The sequence below is a fragment of the Pseudonaja textilis genome, chromosome 4 (genome assembly GCF_049901715.1).
Source record: "Pseudonaja textilis isolate UNSWEBS1 chromosome 4, rPseTex1.2, whole genome shotgun sequence".
Taxonomy (NCBI): Eukaryota; Metazoa; Chordata; class Lepidosauria; order Squamata; family Elapidae; genus Pseudonaja; species Pseudonaja textilis.
Genome location: NC_141993.1, coordinates 81,036,429 through 81,053,785, shown reverse-complemented (window position 1 = coordinate 81,053,785; position 17,357 = coordinate 81,036,429). Strand labels below are relative to the sequence as shown.

General features: G+C 38.0%; 1 protein-coding gene across 4 annotated transcripts in view; it reads left to right on the top strand.

Moving 5' to 3' along the window:
• Nucleotides 1-17,357, top strand: part of TBL1XR1 (TBL1X/Y related 1) — a 237,079-nt gene that overhangs the window by 189,653 nt on the left and 30,069 nt on the right. For all 4 annotated transcript variants that reach the window (XM_026705740.2, XM_087933496.1, XM_026705741.2 and 1 more), the window contains one exon: nucleotides 8,890-8,992. In XM_026705740.2, the coding sequence (XP_026561525.1) occupies nucleotides 8,935-8,992 (58 nt within the window). In that variant the 5' untranslated portion in view covers nucleotides 8,890-8,934. The remainder of the gene's footprint in view (nucleotides 1-8,889; nucleotides 8,993-17,357) is intronic.

The following is a 17,357-nucleotide window of genomic DNA, read 5'->3' as shown; positions in this document are numbered from 1 at the left end:
CAGAGGTAGCCTCCTGCATATGCGCACGCATCTACCTCGTGCATGCGCAGCATGTACCTGACAATCGGCTGGCAGGAGGCGCACGTGCACGCGCAGTGGATCAGTTCCAGGCCATCGCAGAAATGGCTCTGCTTTCCATGTTTTCCATCATGATCCTATAGGGAAATGTATTAAAAAGATTCAGAAAATAATTGTATTTTGCAATTTAAACTTTTTAATATTGTGTGTGTGTGTGTGTGTGTGTGTGTGTGTGTGTGTGTGTTGCTCTCATTCATCTTATGAATCAAGAAAATTTGAAGACTACTACTTTGCATGCTTCCTAGCCTGATGCCTTCTTAAGATTTGAAGGGAAATTCCTATTTAATAATGTGATTTAGACTGATTAGTCAAATAGAAAATATTTAGTCCATTGTGATCTGTATTTTTTTTAAAATCGTAAGTCTCATCTCATTCAGTACTGTACTGAAGCAGCTTGCAAAATTAAGTTAATTTTGTTGACGTGTAGAAAAGCTGCTTTTGTAATTGGAAGAAAAATATATCTAGAACAAATATGCACAACTGGCAGCCAAATTTCTAAAACATTTCTGCATGAAAGGTGTTTCAACAGACCATTAGAGGGAGGGACCTATCCACTTTTCATTCTGACTCTACCAACCACAGGGATGTACCTTGCCGCAAAATTAATTACGTAGGAGTACAGCCCTTGATAGGGGGGGAAATGACTTTCTTGCTTCTTATCTAAGGAAAAGGTTCTTTTTCAGGTAGTGGGTTGCTTTATGCAACCCTATACTTAGTGTGATCACCTGTTCAAAAATATTGAAATGGTTACATTTGACTTATTTATAATTTAGATTTCTAAGACCATCAAAGTCAACAGCAACTTTCAAACAAGAGTTTTGAGCAAGAATGCTAAATTTTAAAAGATTAGTTCAAGTAAAGTATCATTGAGAAAAAATGTTTCAGACAATCCCTAATATCTGTAATTTGTGAAAACTATTTTTAAGGAAAAAGCAAATTTAGTTATCATGAAATTGTAGAGACATTTTTGCTGGTCAACTTGAAAAAACCTGCTCCTAAAATTAATATGATTACACCCACAAAAGTCTAGAAATTTGATGGGTAATAGAGGTAGATCAGTAACTTTCTGCAGGGGCCAATATTTAAGTACTCAGAAGAAGGTTTGCACGCTAGAGAAATATCAAAGTTAATTCAAATTAATACCTAATAAATACTGCTTGATAAAAAGACATAATGCATTTAAAATGTATGAGCTACCTATTCATTATACGAATTTGCTTCTGTAATGACTTTTAAATGAATGACTTTTCACCCAGCTTCATTTCTCCTTTGAGTTATGCTAGGGTAGTTTATTGAATCTTAGGGGAGGCTCATTGGAAATTATCATTTTGCATAAACTATATGAAACTTGGCATAATGTATAATATTTCATGGATAAATCAGGACAAAGCTTTGATCCTCTCTTTGGTTAAATTGCAGCTGAGACACCTACCTAATGGTGAATACAGAAACTTGGGGAAGAATAATTTAATGCTATCATATTTGCTGGGAAATATGAATAGAATAGTGCAGTGGATACCCTGGAGGCAGAATGCTGAAAATATGTGATGGCCTGAATTTTTTTTTAAATACATTTTTTAAAAATCAGATCTTGTTTTGCTTTTCTGAGAATCGAAGAGTGAAACATTTACAAAACATTAGTGAAATGCTTTATTTATAAAACAATACAGTAAAAATAGATGCTGAATTATTGCTATTCTTTATATTTTCAAAATGTTTTCTTTTCATTCATAAGAGGGTCTATGTTGAGTGTCAAGAGCACTGTAATCCATGAGCACAGATGGCAGCAATCAATCAATCAATCACCATTCCCTCTTTCATGAAATAGCTCAATATACTGTCTCTTCTCCTATTTTCCCCCATAGCAGCAGTCCTTTGGATGAGTTGTACTGGGAACATTGTCATTTTCATTAAAAATATATGGTGAATTGAGTCCTGATCTGTTTGTTGGGCAGTTGGATTAACCATGAAGAACAGGGAAGAACTGCAATTAACTCAACTGTCAGATAACAAATCTGAGGCTGGAAAAAAAAATGCAAACATGAATAAACATCTGAGATATGAATCTCTCTGGTTGTCATGATGATAAAGGAAAGATGGGGGACACTTTCAGATTTGCAAGTTTCTGTTACTATAACCTTATAATAAAGGCATATTAACATTTATAACTGGGGGACGAGCGGTCTGCCACCTCCAAGTGGTGTCCCCTGGATGCGCGAAGCTGCCAAACGCTGACCGTAACTGAGAGCAGACCCTCCGACGACAGGCCCACGCGACAGGCCGGCTGGAGTACTTAAATGCCGCATCAACATGGTGGAAACGTCCACTACAAAACACACGTCCAATGCTACCGCGTTCGGGGGAACCGACGAGCGCAGGAGACCATTGGCCAGAGCGCGAGACAAACGCTGAAGAAAAAGAAGAAGATTAACATTTATAACTCTGTCACCTAGACTGATATACCTTGATGGGCTGACATGAGTTGTCTGTTGCTGGTTTTCTTTTTTAATCTAGAGGTTGGTGCATCTCTTATGACTGGGCCTCACTGGATGTAATTGATTTATTGCATTGCTGGCTGGTTTCTTTATTTACTAAACTGAAAACATTGAGATTTCCTGGCTTTTTAAGAATTCTTCAGCTTTTAATTCACAACACAGTTAATGAATGGACAAAACACATGCACACCAAACATGATAATTGTATAGCAGATTCAAGTTCCAGGTATTTCATGGTATGTTTTTAAAATAGCAACATGAATTTAAGTTAGTAAAAAGGGGAAATAGGCTTATTGCATTAAATTGCTTTTTTTTTTTTTTGGGTGTGGGGAAATGTTTTCCCCATGACTGACATATTTTTGTATTTTTACCAAGGAAGTAAGGAGATAGAGTCCAATAGAACTCTGTTGTTATTAATTTTGACTTTAAAGTCGGAATTTAGTGGAATTACCCATTCTAGTACAGCCTTTTTAGGTTTGAGGTTCTGTGAGTGTCACATATTATGAAGACTGTATCACTATTCCAAGATGCTTTACTTTCAAGAATGAAAGGCAGACCCAGACTGTCTACGAAGCATAACATCAGGTTCTGGCATATGATTTCTATTTCCAAGAACAACTTTGGGCATTCAACCTATAAAAAGTCGAGTAACTTTAGTCTAATGGTTAGTTTGGAAGTTGAGAAGCTGAAAGTGATAGGGAGCAAGCATCCTATAGGGTTCGTGAGTTTGGGGGTCAAATTTTTTTTTCCCTGAACATACCTATGACTTGCTCTCAAATCTACAACTAGTCTAGAATGAGACAAAACAAGTAGTAACGGCCACGGCCTACAAAACTAAATTCCAGTGACACACCAGAGAGCTTTAAGATACATGTCCTGGTGCTAGCTGTCAATTGTAAAATCCTTCATACATCCCTGCAGGAATACTTTTCTCTGATTTCTCTTATTGTCTACTCATTTGTTAAGATCAGTTGGAGTTAGCATGCTCCAGGTCCTATTGGTAAAGCAGTAGTATCTTGGAGATGGAACCCCTTTGTGTCATCTGCCCCTAATTCTTGACTCTAGACTCTCTATCTCTATGGACTTGAATCCCAACCCCCTTTGAGCAGGCCTTTGGACAGGATCATTTGTGACCTTGATCTTGATTTTTGAGTGACTGCTTGCAGAGTCAGCATAACTTCTGCATTGTCCCCCTGACTTGGATTCTTAATATTTTTTTCATACTACTGTTTTGATTTATTTATATTTATATAACTATGCTACCAACATTTTGCTTTTTCTAATCTGCTAGATGCATGTTATCTTCTTGGGGATCAGAATGAACAGGGGAATATATTAAAGAAGGATCACTTAAAATAGGTTTTATTGCCAGTCTCAATTTAGCTTGCTCAAATTGTCCTTGCCTGCTTTGACTTCTTTATTTGTGTTCTTGTCTGCAAGGACATTGTTGCAAATACTGTGTTTTTGGCTGGATGTTGAAAGAGATTGTTTTCCTAAACTTTGTGAATGTGTTGTGAGACATGTACAAATTACTTCACAGCTGTAACTTTCACATCAGTAAAGTTAATATCAACATTGAGGCATAGCCCATAAGATACGGTAAAAGGTTAGGTCAGCATTTCTGCTTCATTCCCCTGTTATGTATTAAGTATTTATAATGCGGCCATAAAATCCTTCCAAGATTTGAAACTTGGCATCAACATTGGAAATCTGAAGTAACTGTTGATGTGAAACTGTGACATGATCAGCCAGCATTGCTGCTGTGTGTCATGCCCTCATCCTTGGGCAGCTAGGATGTTTAAATTTGGATTGGGGAGGTCATGTTTCAGTGGCCACTTCGGTTACAAGAAGATTCCTGTATAAATCTGGCTGGGCACTGTCTCCCAGCTTCAAACATTTTTTTTCATGGTGGCTACAGACATGATTTTTTTTAAAGGAACAGCCAAAAACTAAAAGAAAGTGTGTGTGGGTGTATATGGACCATGAACAATTGTGTTCCGAGTATGATCATTCCAATATGTGTGGTTTGATAGCCTCCACATAAGAAGCATGGAATTTGAACTCATTCTGTACCGCTGCATATTCATTAGCACCGAGACTTTGTACATTGTTTATCCAAATACTGGTCTTCCTTTGACTCTTACTGCAATCTGAGTACAGTAGAACCTGATTCATACCAACAAAAACAGGGAGGGAGAAGAGAAAAGCATTTTTGGCAGAGGTTAGGCCCTGGCTGGATAAACACAGGCTCTTATTTATAATCCAACAGCAATGAAGAGCAAGTAGGCAGCTCATGTAAATCAAAGCCCCATTGAGGAGAAGCAGAGGAAAGACCAACTCTAATTCAAATATAAAGGCATTTGGGAGGTGCATTTCCTAATTGCACCATTTTCTCTTTTCTCATCAACCGGACCACACAGTCTCATTTTTGTCTACTCTTCTGGCGGTTCCTTAAAAAATACTCTTGGGAAATTTTTAGTATTAAATAAACACCACAGAAAGCAAAGAATTGGATCACATGGCTTTGACTTTCTTAGTTTTGCAAGAAATGGCTGAAATCTAGAAGTGGATCTTTCTAAGGCAGTTATGATAAGTGTAGCAGCTGCTTCTCCTTTTTTAAGACCTTCATTGCAACATGGGATTTCAGAAAAGAGAGTGTGTCCAAGATCCACTTCTGTAAAATAATGTAAGAATTAAACATGTCTTTTTAGTAAGGATTTGATTGTTTGTGTTCTGACATATTGCCACCTGATCAGATTTCTGGATGGTTGTGATTTAATGTATCTATGGGTAATAAGCCTATTATTCAACAACTTAATCAGATTTTGACATGACCCAAAATTAGACATAGACAATCTGTGTCTGGCTAGAAGCTACAAATTAATTCTGTAATGAGTTTAAGGCTGCAAGATGTTTTCTGGTGAAAATTACAGGTATAAAATCCATAGTAGAAAGGGAAAGTTTGTCTTTCTAAGAAAACATCTATCTCTGAAAAGTCCCTGAGGCATTGATCCCAAACTGTTGGCCTGGGGTAACATTTGACAGATTGACACTGTAAATCTTAGCACTTTAAAAAATATAAAAAGTGACTGATGTAAGAATGGACATGCCCATCCTCAAAATGGCCGTCACGCTGGCTTTGCCCATTCACAAAATGGCTGCCAACCACGAAACATTAGTGATTGATGGCAAAGTAATTTTTGCCTCCCTTCCTACTTTCCCCAGATGCATCCTAACAATCAAGTAAGCTTTTTAAACTATTTTCTAGACAAGTAGGTGTCCTTATAAACAAAGCACTGAGCTACAGTGATCACCACTTCCATTTCTAAGAATGTTTACAACAGCAGTGCATAATCTGAAAGCCATAGGCTGTTGCCTTCTTTGAAGTCTGACATTTCTTTTAAGAAGGGGGAAATTATGGACAACTTATATATGAATTATATTTTATTAATTAAATTAAATGTATTATTTTGTCCCTATTTCACTCTAGCCATGTTCACTTTTTTGCAGAGCTTTGATTCCTTTCAGCCTGGGGCTGGGGGGGGCGGGGGGCAGGGAAGCTAACCTATGGAATCTGTGGAATTTAAGACAACTGAAAATAACACCAATTTTGGAAGCTAACCGTTATGTTATAGCATGCCAGCTTCTTTTTAAAGTTTAAATTAAAATTATAGCAGTCTTTTTTTTAGAAAAAAGCTGGCATCAAGAGAGGTGTTTCTGGGTTTCTTGCTGTCCAGGATGCCACGTGGGGGTTTCTATTCTTGAAACAACACATTTTATATTTCTGGGCTTTTTGTTCCTTGTAAAGAATCCTGATTCTCCTTTCTTGGCCAAAATTGAGGCAACATTTGGATAAGATTTTAATTAAGGCTGGAGTCCAGGCGATATACCTTGTGGGTAAAGCAAGAATTTATGCTGTGCTTTGCTGCTTCAGGCATGCCAAAGATGAAAGGATCACAATGGACAAAGGCAGGCATGCTTATTTTTGATGTCTCTTGAAATAATCAGTACCTGTAGATTAGGCCTTTCTAATCAGGTTAGTCTGTGATACTCTCACTGCAAAAAATAATCCCCATTTAGTTCACAAGCTTCCTTTGATTTGTCATTCACTGTTGGCTGTTTCGAATACTTATGTCATACTGCCCTCTCATGTCCATTCTGATGGAAGCCTCATATATATATTCATAATACAATTTTATTTCTCTCATTTCCTTTTTCTCTTGAAAGAAAACACTTTGATCAACCCTTGGAAAACATTTTGAGGCTGGGTGATTAGCGGGACTCTTAACCTTTAAAAAAAACAGTTTTAGTAAATAAAATCCCCCTGGTATACTAAAAGACTATGGCTATATTTTAACAACCATTTTGCAGGATTTTTCTTTTTTTAAATTACTTACTAGTTGAGTGTAATTTCATTCAGACTGCTGTTTATTTAAAAATGTTGGTTTCATTCAAATCCCCAGCCTGTCACTGTAAATTTAATCTTTGATGAATAAATAAGTATTCCCATACATCATCACCTAGAACATCTCCTTCAGTGCTTTGAGTTTTATATCTTGGTTTTGCTGATTCCTTTCCCTTTCCCACTTTTGGGGCTACTGTGGTGCTTATATTCGTGCAACTGCAAAAATATTGGTTAAGCGAGGAGTTATTTGCCATAGCTGGAAAGACTGGAATACAAATTAAAACATGGTGGAAAAGTAGAAACCTCCTTGAACTGAATTTGAGTTCTAGAGACTTTATGAGCATGGATACAGCCACGTAGCATTTTTGGCAGTAGAGCATAAGTGCTTTGTCACTGCCTTCATCTGTGATTTTATTCTGATTTCCCATTCTAGCCCCAAATATTTAAATTTGCTTGTGGTTTCCCATCCATGCATGAACCAGATCCTATTTAACATTTCAAGTTCAAGTAAAATGGGCTAGAAACAGCCACCAAGCTAATCAAACCATTGTTAGGATTTCCCAAATAGCACACATATATTGTATGTATGTGTGTGTACACATAAGGATGTAAACTGCTGTTAGGAAACCAGACATGTTCTCTTTGCTTGTTTTTCTCTCTTCCACGCTTGTATTTTAATTTTTTCACCTACCCAGTCAAACCCTTCTTCCTATAGACCTCAGTATTTGTATTCTTGCCACAGAATTGAACCAGTTCACCATAATTTACAATAGGACTCAAACTAGAAATCCAGTGAAATCGAACAGTAATATTTGTACAATCATAATAATGATAGTTGTGACTAAAACTTCATCTACACGGTAGCAAATTGGAACTCAAAGGGTTTTGAAAGTGTTCTGCTTTAGCCAGAAAAGATGGCAGGACTGGTGGAGCCTTGCCTCTCTGGGAGGCTGTCACACAGTGTTGGATAAATACTATCAAAGATAAATACTATCTTCAGTAGCCGTTCACAATCTTAGGTGTGCAGTGAATGGTGAATATTTCATCCAGGATAAATTCATAGGTCAGGCCAGTCCCAACTGGAAAACATGATCTTGGAGATATTTGGAAGCTAATCCATCTAAGGCTTTATAAGTGAAAATCAGCTCCTTGAATTATACCTAGAAACTCACAGAAAACTAATGCAGCATTTGCAGTACAGGTATGAGACTGAATTATTTCCACTCTAGCAGTTTTCATATTTGACCTATTTATCCACTCCTCCATAGGTTGATTAGAAACATCTTTAAACGTGTTTTCATAATGCCCCATTTGAACAATTTTATGTATAACTGTATGTTTCTGGGCAGCAGATTTCCATTGCTATCCATTCATGATAGCAGGGACACTGGTATATTTTCCTTTTTTAAAGCTATTTTAAATCCTATAAGATGTTTGCAGAATTTCAGCAATCTTACCCCTGAAGTCTTATCATAAATCTCATGAGATTTTACTCAAATGATTATCATCATCATCATCATTAACAACAACAACATTTTGAAACGGCTAGGGAGGTTCCAAATGCCCATGGACATTTATGGCTATGATGATCCCACATATATGTAATGTGAAGCTTTTTCAGTGGATTACTGAACAGAAATTCATTATTATTAATAAGTATTCATATGTTTGTAATTGTTCACTGAAGAAAACATATGTAAGCTTGATAAAGTAGTAAATGGTTGTTTTGTCTTTGTTTTGTTTTGTTTTTTATGCATGGTCATTACCTGGATGCCTAACTATTCTCTTACTAGACTTGAAAATTGTCCATTTTTAGACACAACTAGATTATGAGCAATGAATCAGTTTTTTGGACAGAAATACAGTTATCACATATTCCTAACGTGCTGTATTATTTTTTATATTTTTTAGGGTTATATCCTTCATCGTGACCTCATGGTTTAAGCGGGAATAAAGATGAGTATAAGCAGTGATGAGGTTAACTTCCTCGTATATAGATATTTGCAAGAGTCCGGTGAGTAATATTTATTTGAAGAATTCATTTTGAAACCAAGAATGAAGATTAAATTTAAAAAAAAAACAATTGAAATTCGTCTTAGCCTATCTTGCAGGATTAAAGAAAAATATACTATTATGTTGATTCACAGTGATTTTCCCATAGCCTTTCTTCATACACTGCTCAAAAAAATAAAGGGAACACAAAAATAAGACATCCTAGATCTGAATAAATGAAATATTATTATTAAATACTTTGTTCATTACACAGTTGAATGTGCTGACAACAAAATCACACAAAAATTATCAATGGAAATCAAATTTAGCAACCCATGGAGGTCTGGATTTGGAGTTATACTCAAAATTAAAGTGGAAAAAAAAAACTACAGGCTGATCCAACCTTGATGTAATGTCCTTAAAACAAGTCAAAATGAGGCTCAGTAGTGTGTGTGGCCTCCACGTGCCTGTATGACCTCCCTACAATGCCTGGGCATGCTTCTGATGAGGTGGCGGATGGTCTCCTGAGGGATCTCCTCCCACACCTGGACTAAAGCATCCCCAAACTCCTGGACAGTCGTGGTGCAACATGGCATTGGTGGATGGAGCGAGACATGATGTCCCAGATGTGCTCAGTTGGATTCAGGTCTGGGGAACGGGCGGGCCAGTCCATAGCATCAATGCCTTCGTCTTGCAGGAACTGCTGACACTCCTGCCACATGAGGTCTAGCATTGTCTTGCATTAGGAGAAACCCAGGGCCAACCGCACCAGCATATGGTCTCACAAGGGGTCTGAGGATCTCATCTCGGTACCTAATGGCAGTCAGGCTACCTCTGGTGAGCACATGGAGGGCTGTGCGGCCCCCTAAAGAAATGCCACCCCACACCATTACTCACCCACTGCCAAACCGGTCATGCTGGAGGATGTTGCAGGCAGCAGAATGTTCTCCACGGCGTCTCCAGATCCTGTCACGTCTGTCACATGTGCTCACTGTGAACCTGCTTTCATCTGTGAAGAGCACAGGGCGCCAGTGGTGAATTTGCCAATCTTGGTGTTCTCTGGCAAATGCCAAACATCCTGCATGGTGTTGGGCTATAAGCACAACCCCCACCTGTAGATGTCGGGCCCTCATACCACCCTCATGGAGTCTGTTTCTGACCGTTTGAGCAGCCACATGCATATTTGTGGCCCTGACTGGAGGTCATTTTGCAGGGCTCTGGCAGTGCTCCTCCTGTCCCTCCTTATACAAAGGCGGTAGCGGTCCTGATGCTGGGTTGTTGCCCTCCTACAGCCTCCTCCACATCTCCTGATATACTGGCCTGTCTCCTGGTAGCGCCTCCATGCTCTGGGCATTACACTGACAGACACAGCTGACCTTCTTGCTACAGCTCGCATTGATGTGCCATCCTGGATGAGCTGCACTACCTGAGCCACTTGTGTGGGTTGTAGACTCCGTCTCATGCTACCACTAGAGTGAAAGCACCATCAGCATTCCAAAGTGACCAAACCATCAGCCAGAAAGCATAGGAACTGAGAAGTGGTCTGTGGCCACCACCTGCAGAACCTCTCCTTTCTTGGGGATGCCTTGCTAACTGCCTCTGCTTTCCACCTGTTGTCTATTCCATTTGCACAACAGCATGTGAAATTTATTGTCAATCAGTGTTGCTATCTAAGTAGACATTTTGATTTCACAGAAGTGTGATTGACTTGGAGTTACATTGTGTAGTTTAAGTGTTCCCTTTATTTTTTTGACCAGTGTATAGGTGAAAGGGCTTTAAGAGTTGAAAATTGGAAAGACAATGCAGTGTTTCCATTCTTACTTGTAAATCTGTAACCCAGGAGCAATTGCGTTTTGGGGTCATGTGGGGTTTTATGTTGCCTCAATTGCTGGGGACTGTCATCGGATATCTGGAATACAAAGTGACCAGTTGGCTGGTCACTTAACCTATCACTGGTTTCAAAAGTAGCTATGCAGATATTTGGCAGTTGCCTGGAGGAAATGGAATCCAAAGAAATGGAGTTCAATCCAGATTAAAGTTAGGTGCTGCTCAGGCTTGAGGATTATCCTTTCCTGGAAGAGATAATATTTCTGCCAAAGTCCGGCCTTTAGGAAAAAGGAATGCTTGGATCCTATGGGTCATGCAACAACTGTAGCTCTGAATGAATCAAGGTAGCCTAGAAATTCCCTAATAGCCTCCTATTTACATTAATTTACATGATGTCTGTCCAAGAAAGCAATCCAAAAATGGCAGCTGGAGTAGAGAATATAGCCGAAGTGTTAAAGGAATATAACCAAGGAGTTATAGCAGTTAAATCGTGAATTTCCTGAACTAGTTTAGGAAAGCAGAAAGATTTGTTGGTTTGATTTAATTTATATAGCCTCCTATTACACTGGACAGTTTGCAACAATTTAAGCTAGTTCTAGAACTTCAGCCACAAAATCTCATGGATGACACTCACACTCTCTCCTCCCCTCACCCCCACCCTCAATTGTTATGGGGATGTATAGGAGGATAAGCATATATGTTGCCTTGAGTGTCTCTTGTAAAAGATGGGATATACATTTAATAATAAAGAATAATAAAATGTGGCTATCATATTTTCAAGTTGTATGATTAAAGGATGCATGTAACACTACATGCCCAGTAGGATTGGGTGGAAAGAGTTAGGCCCCACCATTTGTATCTCATTGATAGGTGTGATTTACAGAAAGAGATCCTTCTCAGTGGCATCCTCCCAGTTGTAATTGTTACTACTGTTTTCTTGAAAGCTGTTGTTTCCTTCTCTGAGAAGAAGAGTGATATAGAAAAACAACAGTAACAGCAGTACAATTTTAGCCAGAACTGAGATTTAAATTTATATACTTCCATAAAACACCTGCAGATTGTTTGACCATTGCTCAAAATTTAATATTGTTGCATAACACAAATCAGTAAATCATATTTTTAACATTTTTTTCTGGATTTCAAATCAATTTTATGTTAAATATCTCTGATCAGATTCCTAAAGTGACTTTAACGAAGTTTCTGTTTGGCGTTCCTTAGGTTAGGTTAAGGGAGCAAAATTATATAAAATTATATAAGGACATTGAGGGTTATAATTAAGAAAATTGTGCATTCTTAGATTTTAAAATAATATGTGTTTTTATGATCTGTAGACTGTTTAAATAAACTGACTGATTTTTGGTGTATGGTTGACTGACCACTGCATTGATCCTCTTTTTAAAATAAATCATCAAACCAAAGCTTTTTCCAATGATGCTACAGAATTCTAATTCATCGAATGTAATTCCTGATTATATTCCGTTTACAAGTAGTCTTCATTTACCAATGACTCGTTCAGTGATCATTTGAAGTTACAATAATGCTGAATAAGTGGTTTTTAAAACCGGCCCTCAAAGTTCCCGCTGTCATAGCATCCTAAAGACACATGATAGCCGTTCAGGTGCTTGGCAAGCATTTATGATGATTGCAATGTCTTGCAGTTTTCTGGTCGCCATTTGCAACTTCCCTTGCCAGTTTCCTATAAGCAAGGTCAATGGAAAAAACAGCAGCAAGTCCCTCTGGCTTCCCTGCACTCATGCAATGCTACGACATCCCTCCCTCAGGCTCACATGCATCCCCCACATTTTTTTGTTTGGGTTCCCCACTGCTTCCCATCTAATAGAGCTGTGGTGGCACAGTGGTTAGAATGCAGTACTGCTGGCTATTTCTGCTGCTTGCCGGCTGCCTGCAGTTTGGCATTTTGATTCTCACCGGCTCAAGGTTGACTCAGCCTTCCATCCTTCAGAGGTCAGTAAAATGAGGACCCAGATTGTTGGGGGCAATATGCTGACTTTGTAAACCGCTTAGAGAGGGCCGTAAAGCACTGTGAAGTCTTTAAGTCTTAAGTGCAAATCCACACATCTGGGAGTTACAACAGAAGCAGTGGTTGTGTGTTGCTAAATGATGCAGACATGTGACATTGTGCTCTACCACTACATCATTTAGCAATGGCAATCCTAAGTGAAACTGCATTTCCTAATTGTTCCTTGATTGAATATCTTCTTGGTGATCAACGCTACTGGTTGATGGAGATATGGTGTTGTGCTTACTCCTTTATTCATCCATTCTGTAAGGGCTATTAAGCCAATGGCATTTCTTGGTCATCTGGCTAAAAGTTGATTTCTGTTTTGTTTTATTTTAGTTGAAAGTAATGGCGTAAGTTCAATTTACAGATAAAACAGAGACTTTTTATTTGACATGACATAGCAAAAACTTACGGCTATGCAGATGTTGCTTAGCTATAATTCCTAGCATGCCTCCTTGTTAACCATGCCCAGCTATATGATTGTGCTAGCTGACCTTATATTCCCTGTTCTATGTAGAAAATGCAAGAAAGAGTAAAATTATCTCTGTCCAAACCAGTATTCATCAAGTTTATACACCAGTGTTTCTCAATCTTGACAGCATGCTGGCTGGGGAATTCTGGGACTTGAAGTCCAGACTTCAGTAGCTAAAGTTTAAAAATACTATTATAGACAACAGTTTATTCAATTCTTGGATACCATGCAGTTGGAAAGATCTGAAAGACTTTTTCTGCAAAGTCTTTTTTTTTTTTAAAGACTAGTTTAATTTTATATGTAATTGGGGGGAAAAATGCTAGTCAGAGGCAGTCTGATTAGCATTTCTTTTAATTTTTTTCAGTGTGATAAAGAAATCTTTTGCCTGTTGCAAATTCATTAACATACATTTGTTTACTTAAATATCTGAAAATTCTCCTTCCCTCTCACTCTCCCCTTATCTCTAATGCCATTATTTTCCATCCTTATATTTAATTAAATAAATGATACAACCTGAAGGTCAAGAAAACAGGAGTAAAGAGCTGTAAATCCCTTTTGTTTTCATATCTGGATGCAGTGCAAATTTATTGTTAAAGTAGACAGGAAAGTCATTTTCAGAGAATGGCTCTGAGATAACCCATTGTGGGAGTTGTAGTAAGTAGGTTATCTTTAATGCAGGAAACAGCAATTTAATATTTCCTTTTAATCAGGGACAAGGATACCTGAGAATTCCACTAACTCTTTCGGGTACACAGTCCCAACTGGTGCCTAAATTGTCCCTGGCTATGGAAGGATTCTCTTCTCCAATAAATTGAATGAAAATCCACAGAGATCAAATTTTTGTATTTGTGAAAAGCTGAATACTAAGGATTAATGTGGACTGAAATAATACAGGGAGAAACACACATCTCTAAGTAGCAGAAATGGCATTTTCTGGCTGCAGGCCACCTCCAGCCTTTTGATTGTCCCTGTCTGGCCTACAGTGTGTGTGTTATAGGGGGAGGTAGCTCTCCATCACAATCTCAGTAGCTCATGTGGCCCCTTGGGAAAATTAATTACCCGCCCCTGGTATATAGGACTGAAAATGTTTTGCCAATTTGAGGTTATGCCTGGCTTCTGAGATGGTATTTATATTTGGCTTTCAAAACTGTCTTTTTGTTTCCTTCACCCTTTCTCATCTCCCTTCTACTTTTTTTAACAAGATACTCAGTATTCCAGAAGATTGTTGTTCTTTTCATTTTTCCATTCTCTTAAATATTTTTAGTGTATATTTCTGGGAAACTCGGGATTCCCCTGAGCATGCTGTCCCTGCCATATTTTTTGAGGGTGATGCTTTTTTAACTAGACAAGAATTGGCATAAGATGTGAAGGACTTTGATCTACTGCATTCATTTCCACTAATTCCTTTCTTGGTCTCTTTCGGCTACTATTACTGTGTTATTTCTGCTCCCCTCCCTTAGTGCTTCCCACCCTCCTTCCGACTGGGCAGGATAAGTAGCATAAATAAATGACCTCATATTGTGTTTAAATGTTCAGTTTCCTAGCTGATTTGTTCCCAGGAGCAGCAGAACGCCAGAGCAGACACTTAAGCTATATTAAGTTCTGCAATTTGTGATTAGTTGGGAAAGCATTGTGATTCTTCCCTCCTGAATAGATAACTGAAAGATGTGGGTGTTACAAGAGGAGACGACTGATGAAACATGTATGGTTCATTATTACACAAATGACATAACTTAAAACCTTGGGTCAGCTCTTTAGGAACTAGAATGTAATAGCAGGATTGGCGTGGTGATACTTAACATGTGTCATTACTGTGTCATTGTGATTTGCTGAAGACACCACTGCTGAGAGACCATTGTTCTGAAAGCCGAACACAAAAATGACTTTATGCCAAGATGGGAAAAGCAGATATTAAAAATAACTTTGGGGATTAAATTTCTAGATAATTCAGAAAATGTGAACTGCAGTATGAGGCCAAGGCTTAGCAGATGGAGCTATGTATGTTCTGGCCACAGAAATTTTTCAGATGTAGGGAAGAAAAACACCTCTGAGCTGGCAAGGTATCAATTCTTAAGTGTCTGGCCTGTGGTCATGCATGGATCAGCAGAATCATTTGTTTTTTTTCATTTTATTTCTTACTTAGATTATATTTTATGTTGCAGGAACATTATCTGAAGAAAGAATGAGTAACATTGATGATGTTTAATCCATAATAACACCATAACAGTAATATGACCAGATAAAATTTATGGTAAAGTAAATATTGATGAAAATTGCTTTTATCTGGCATCCAAAACAGGAAACCTCATGATGGTTTAATGTGTCTGTAGATAAAATTCAGAATGGTTACCACAGAAAAAGTTCTGGCTGCAAATATATTCTCCTTGTTCTAAACAGAGTTGAGAACTGGGAAAGTACCTCCAAGCAAATGTTAAACTTGAATGAAGTTGTAACATCCTTGGCTTCTAACCTGTGCTATGTTCTTTATTTTTTCTTGCCCACTGCTATGCAAGTGGAGCTGTGTGTACTATGCTTGCCTGCCACTCGCGTGGAACCATCTCCTCTGCCTGCCCGCCCCATCCCATTGATCCGCAAAACCGGAGAGATTGGGGAACTCTGATAACAGACACAGAGAACTTTTTTTTATTTTGCTTTTAAAAAGAAAGAAAGAATTCTGTCTTTTCGCTGTTAAATATACAACAAGAATTTTTAATTTTCTGCCTCCACTCAGCACACTTCTTTGTAATAATGATTAACCCAAATACTTTGGACTAGAATCTATTTTAAAGACTTATAGACCAATACCACTGCTTTAATCATACTAGGAAATGGACTAGAACACTATACAGAAGCCTGATGATGGCAGATGAGATTCTGCCGAAACGTTGCTACAACCTTAAAAGCACAACTATAATGACGTGGGAAAATACCCGAACAAAGCTGAATACCATACATACATACATACTCTTTATTTGCTCTGCTTTTTGTTACAAGTTACCATGTAGCTACAGTAACATCTCTTACCTGCACCCTATGGTTCTTATGAGAATACACTTCAGGTAGTTTGTGGCAGATCACCTACCCAACTTCATTGATGAAATTTTCTGGTTCTCCATATTTCTCCAGTTATTTGCTTTTAGCTAGCATGTTCTTCTATTTCGGGCAAAAAGATGAATGGGTCAATTCTTTCCTAAATGCAATTTAGATATCATGCCAAAGTACAAATCACTTAGGGCTTTCTGAAAATACTTTTTAAAAAAATCTTGATATAATTGGATAATTTTAAAGGGATCTTATGTTCTTGGGGAATAAAAATAAATGATTTTTCTGGGAACTACTATATTTCTGGATGAGTGGCCAAGAGAGGTGACTATGTTATAAATCAGCTATCATTTCAGTTAATGGTTACTCCTTAGTATGAGGAAGAGCAGCATCCAAAAAAGAACTGAATAGATACATTAATGCCAGACACAATAGCGGCATTTGTGTGATCCTCACAGTCTTGGTGTCTGCAGATACATGCTCTATATCTGACTGTCATCTGTGCAGAGGCCTCAGGGAGGTCCATCATAACTTAAAACCTTTGCTACGTGATTGATCATCATTTGAGGATTACATCTATGTCCATTTTGTTGGTGTACACAGAATTTGACTATCTTGAAGGTCTTACAACAGATCCTAAGTTTGTGGGGTTTTTATTTTTAAAATAGTACATAAAACCAACTTGATATCATACTTTTATGAATACTGTTACTAAATCCAGATTTAAAAAGAAAACACCATAAGCCTGAAACCTCAAATTCTTTAGCTTCGAGAAACAGAACCTCTCCATTCAAAGCTCTGTTATAAATCCTAAACAGAATGCAATGCTTCCTAAATAAGAACAGACTTCTGGGTGCTTTGGCACTTAACAAGTGGGGTATTGCTTGGGGAATGCCCACGGGATTGTATTTCTGGCTTTAATCTCAACTTTTCCATTTCAAGGTTGTGCTTCTTTCAAGCATAGATTTATATGCCCCTTCACTAAAGGCTTAAAGAGTAAACGAGAGGACGTGTGGCATAATT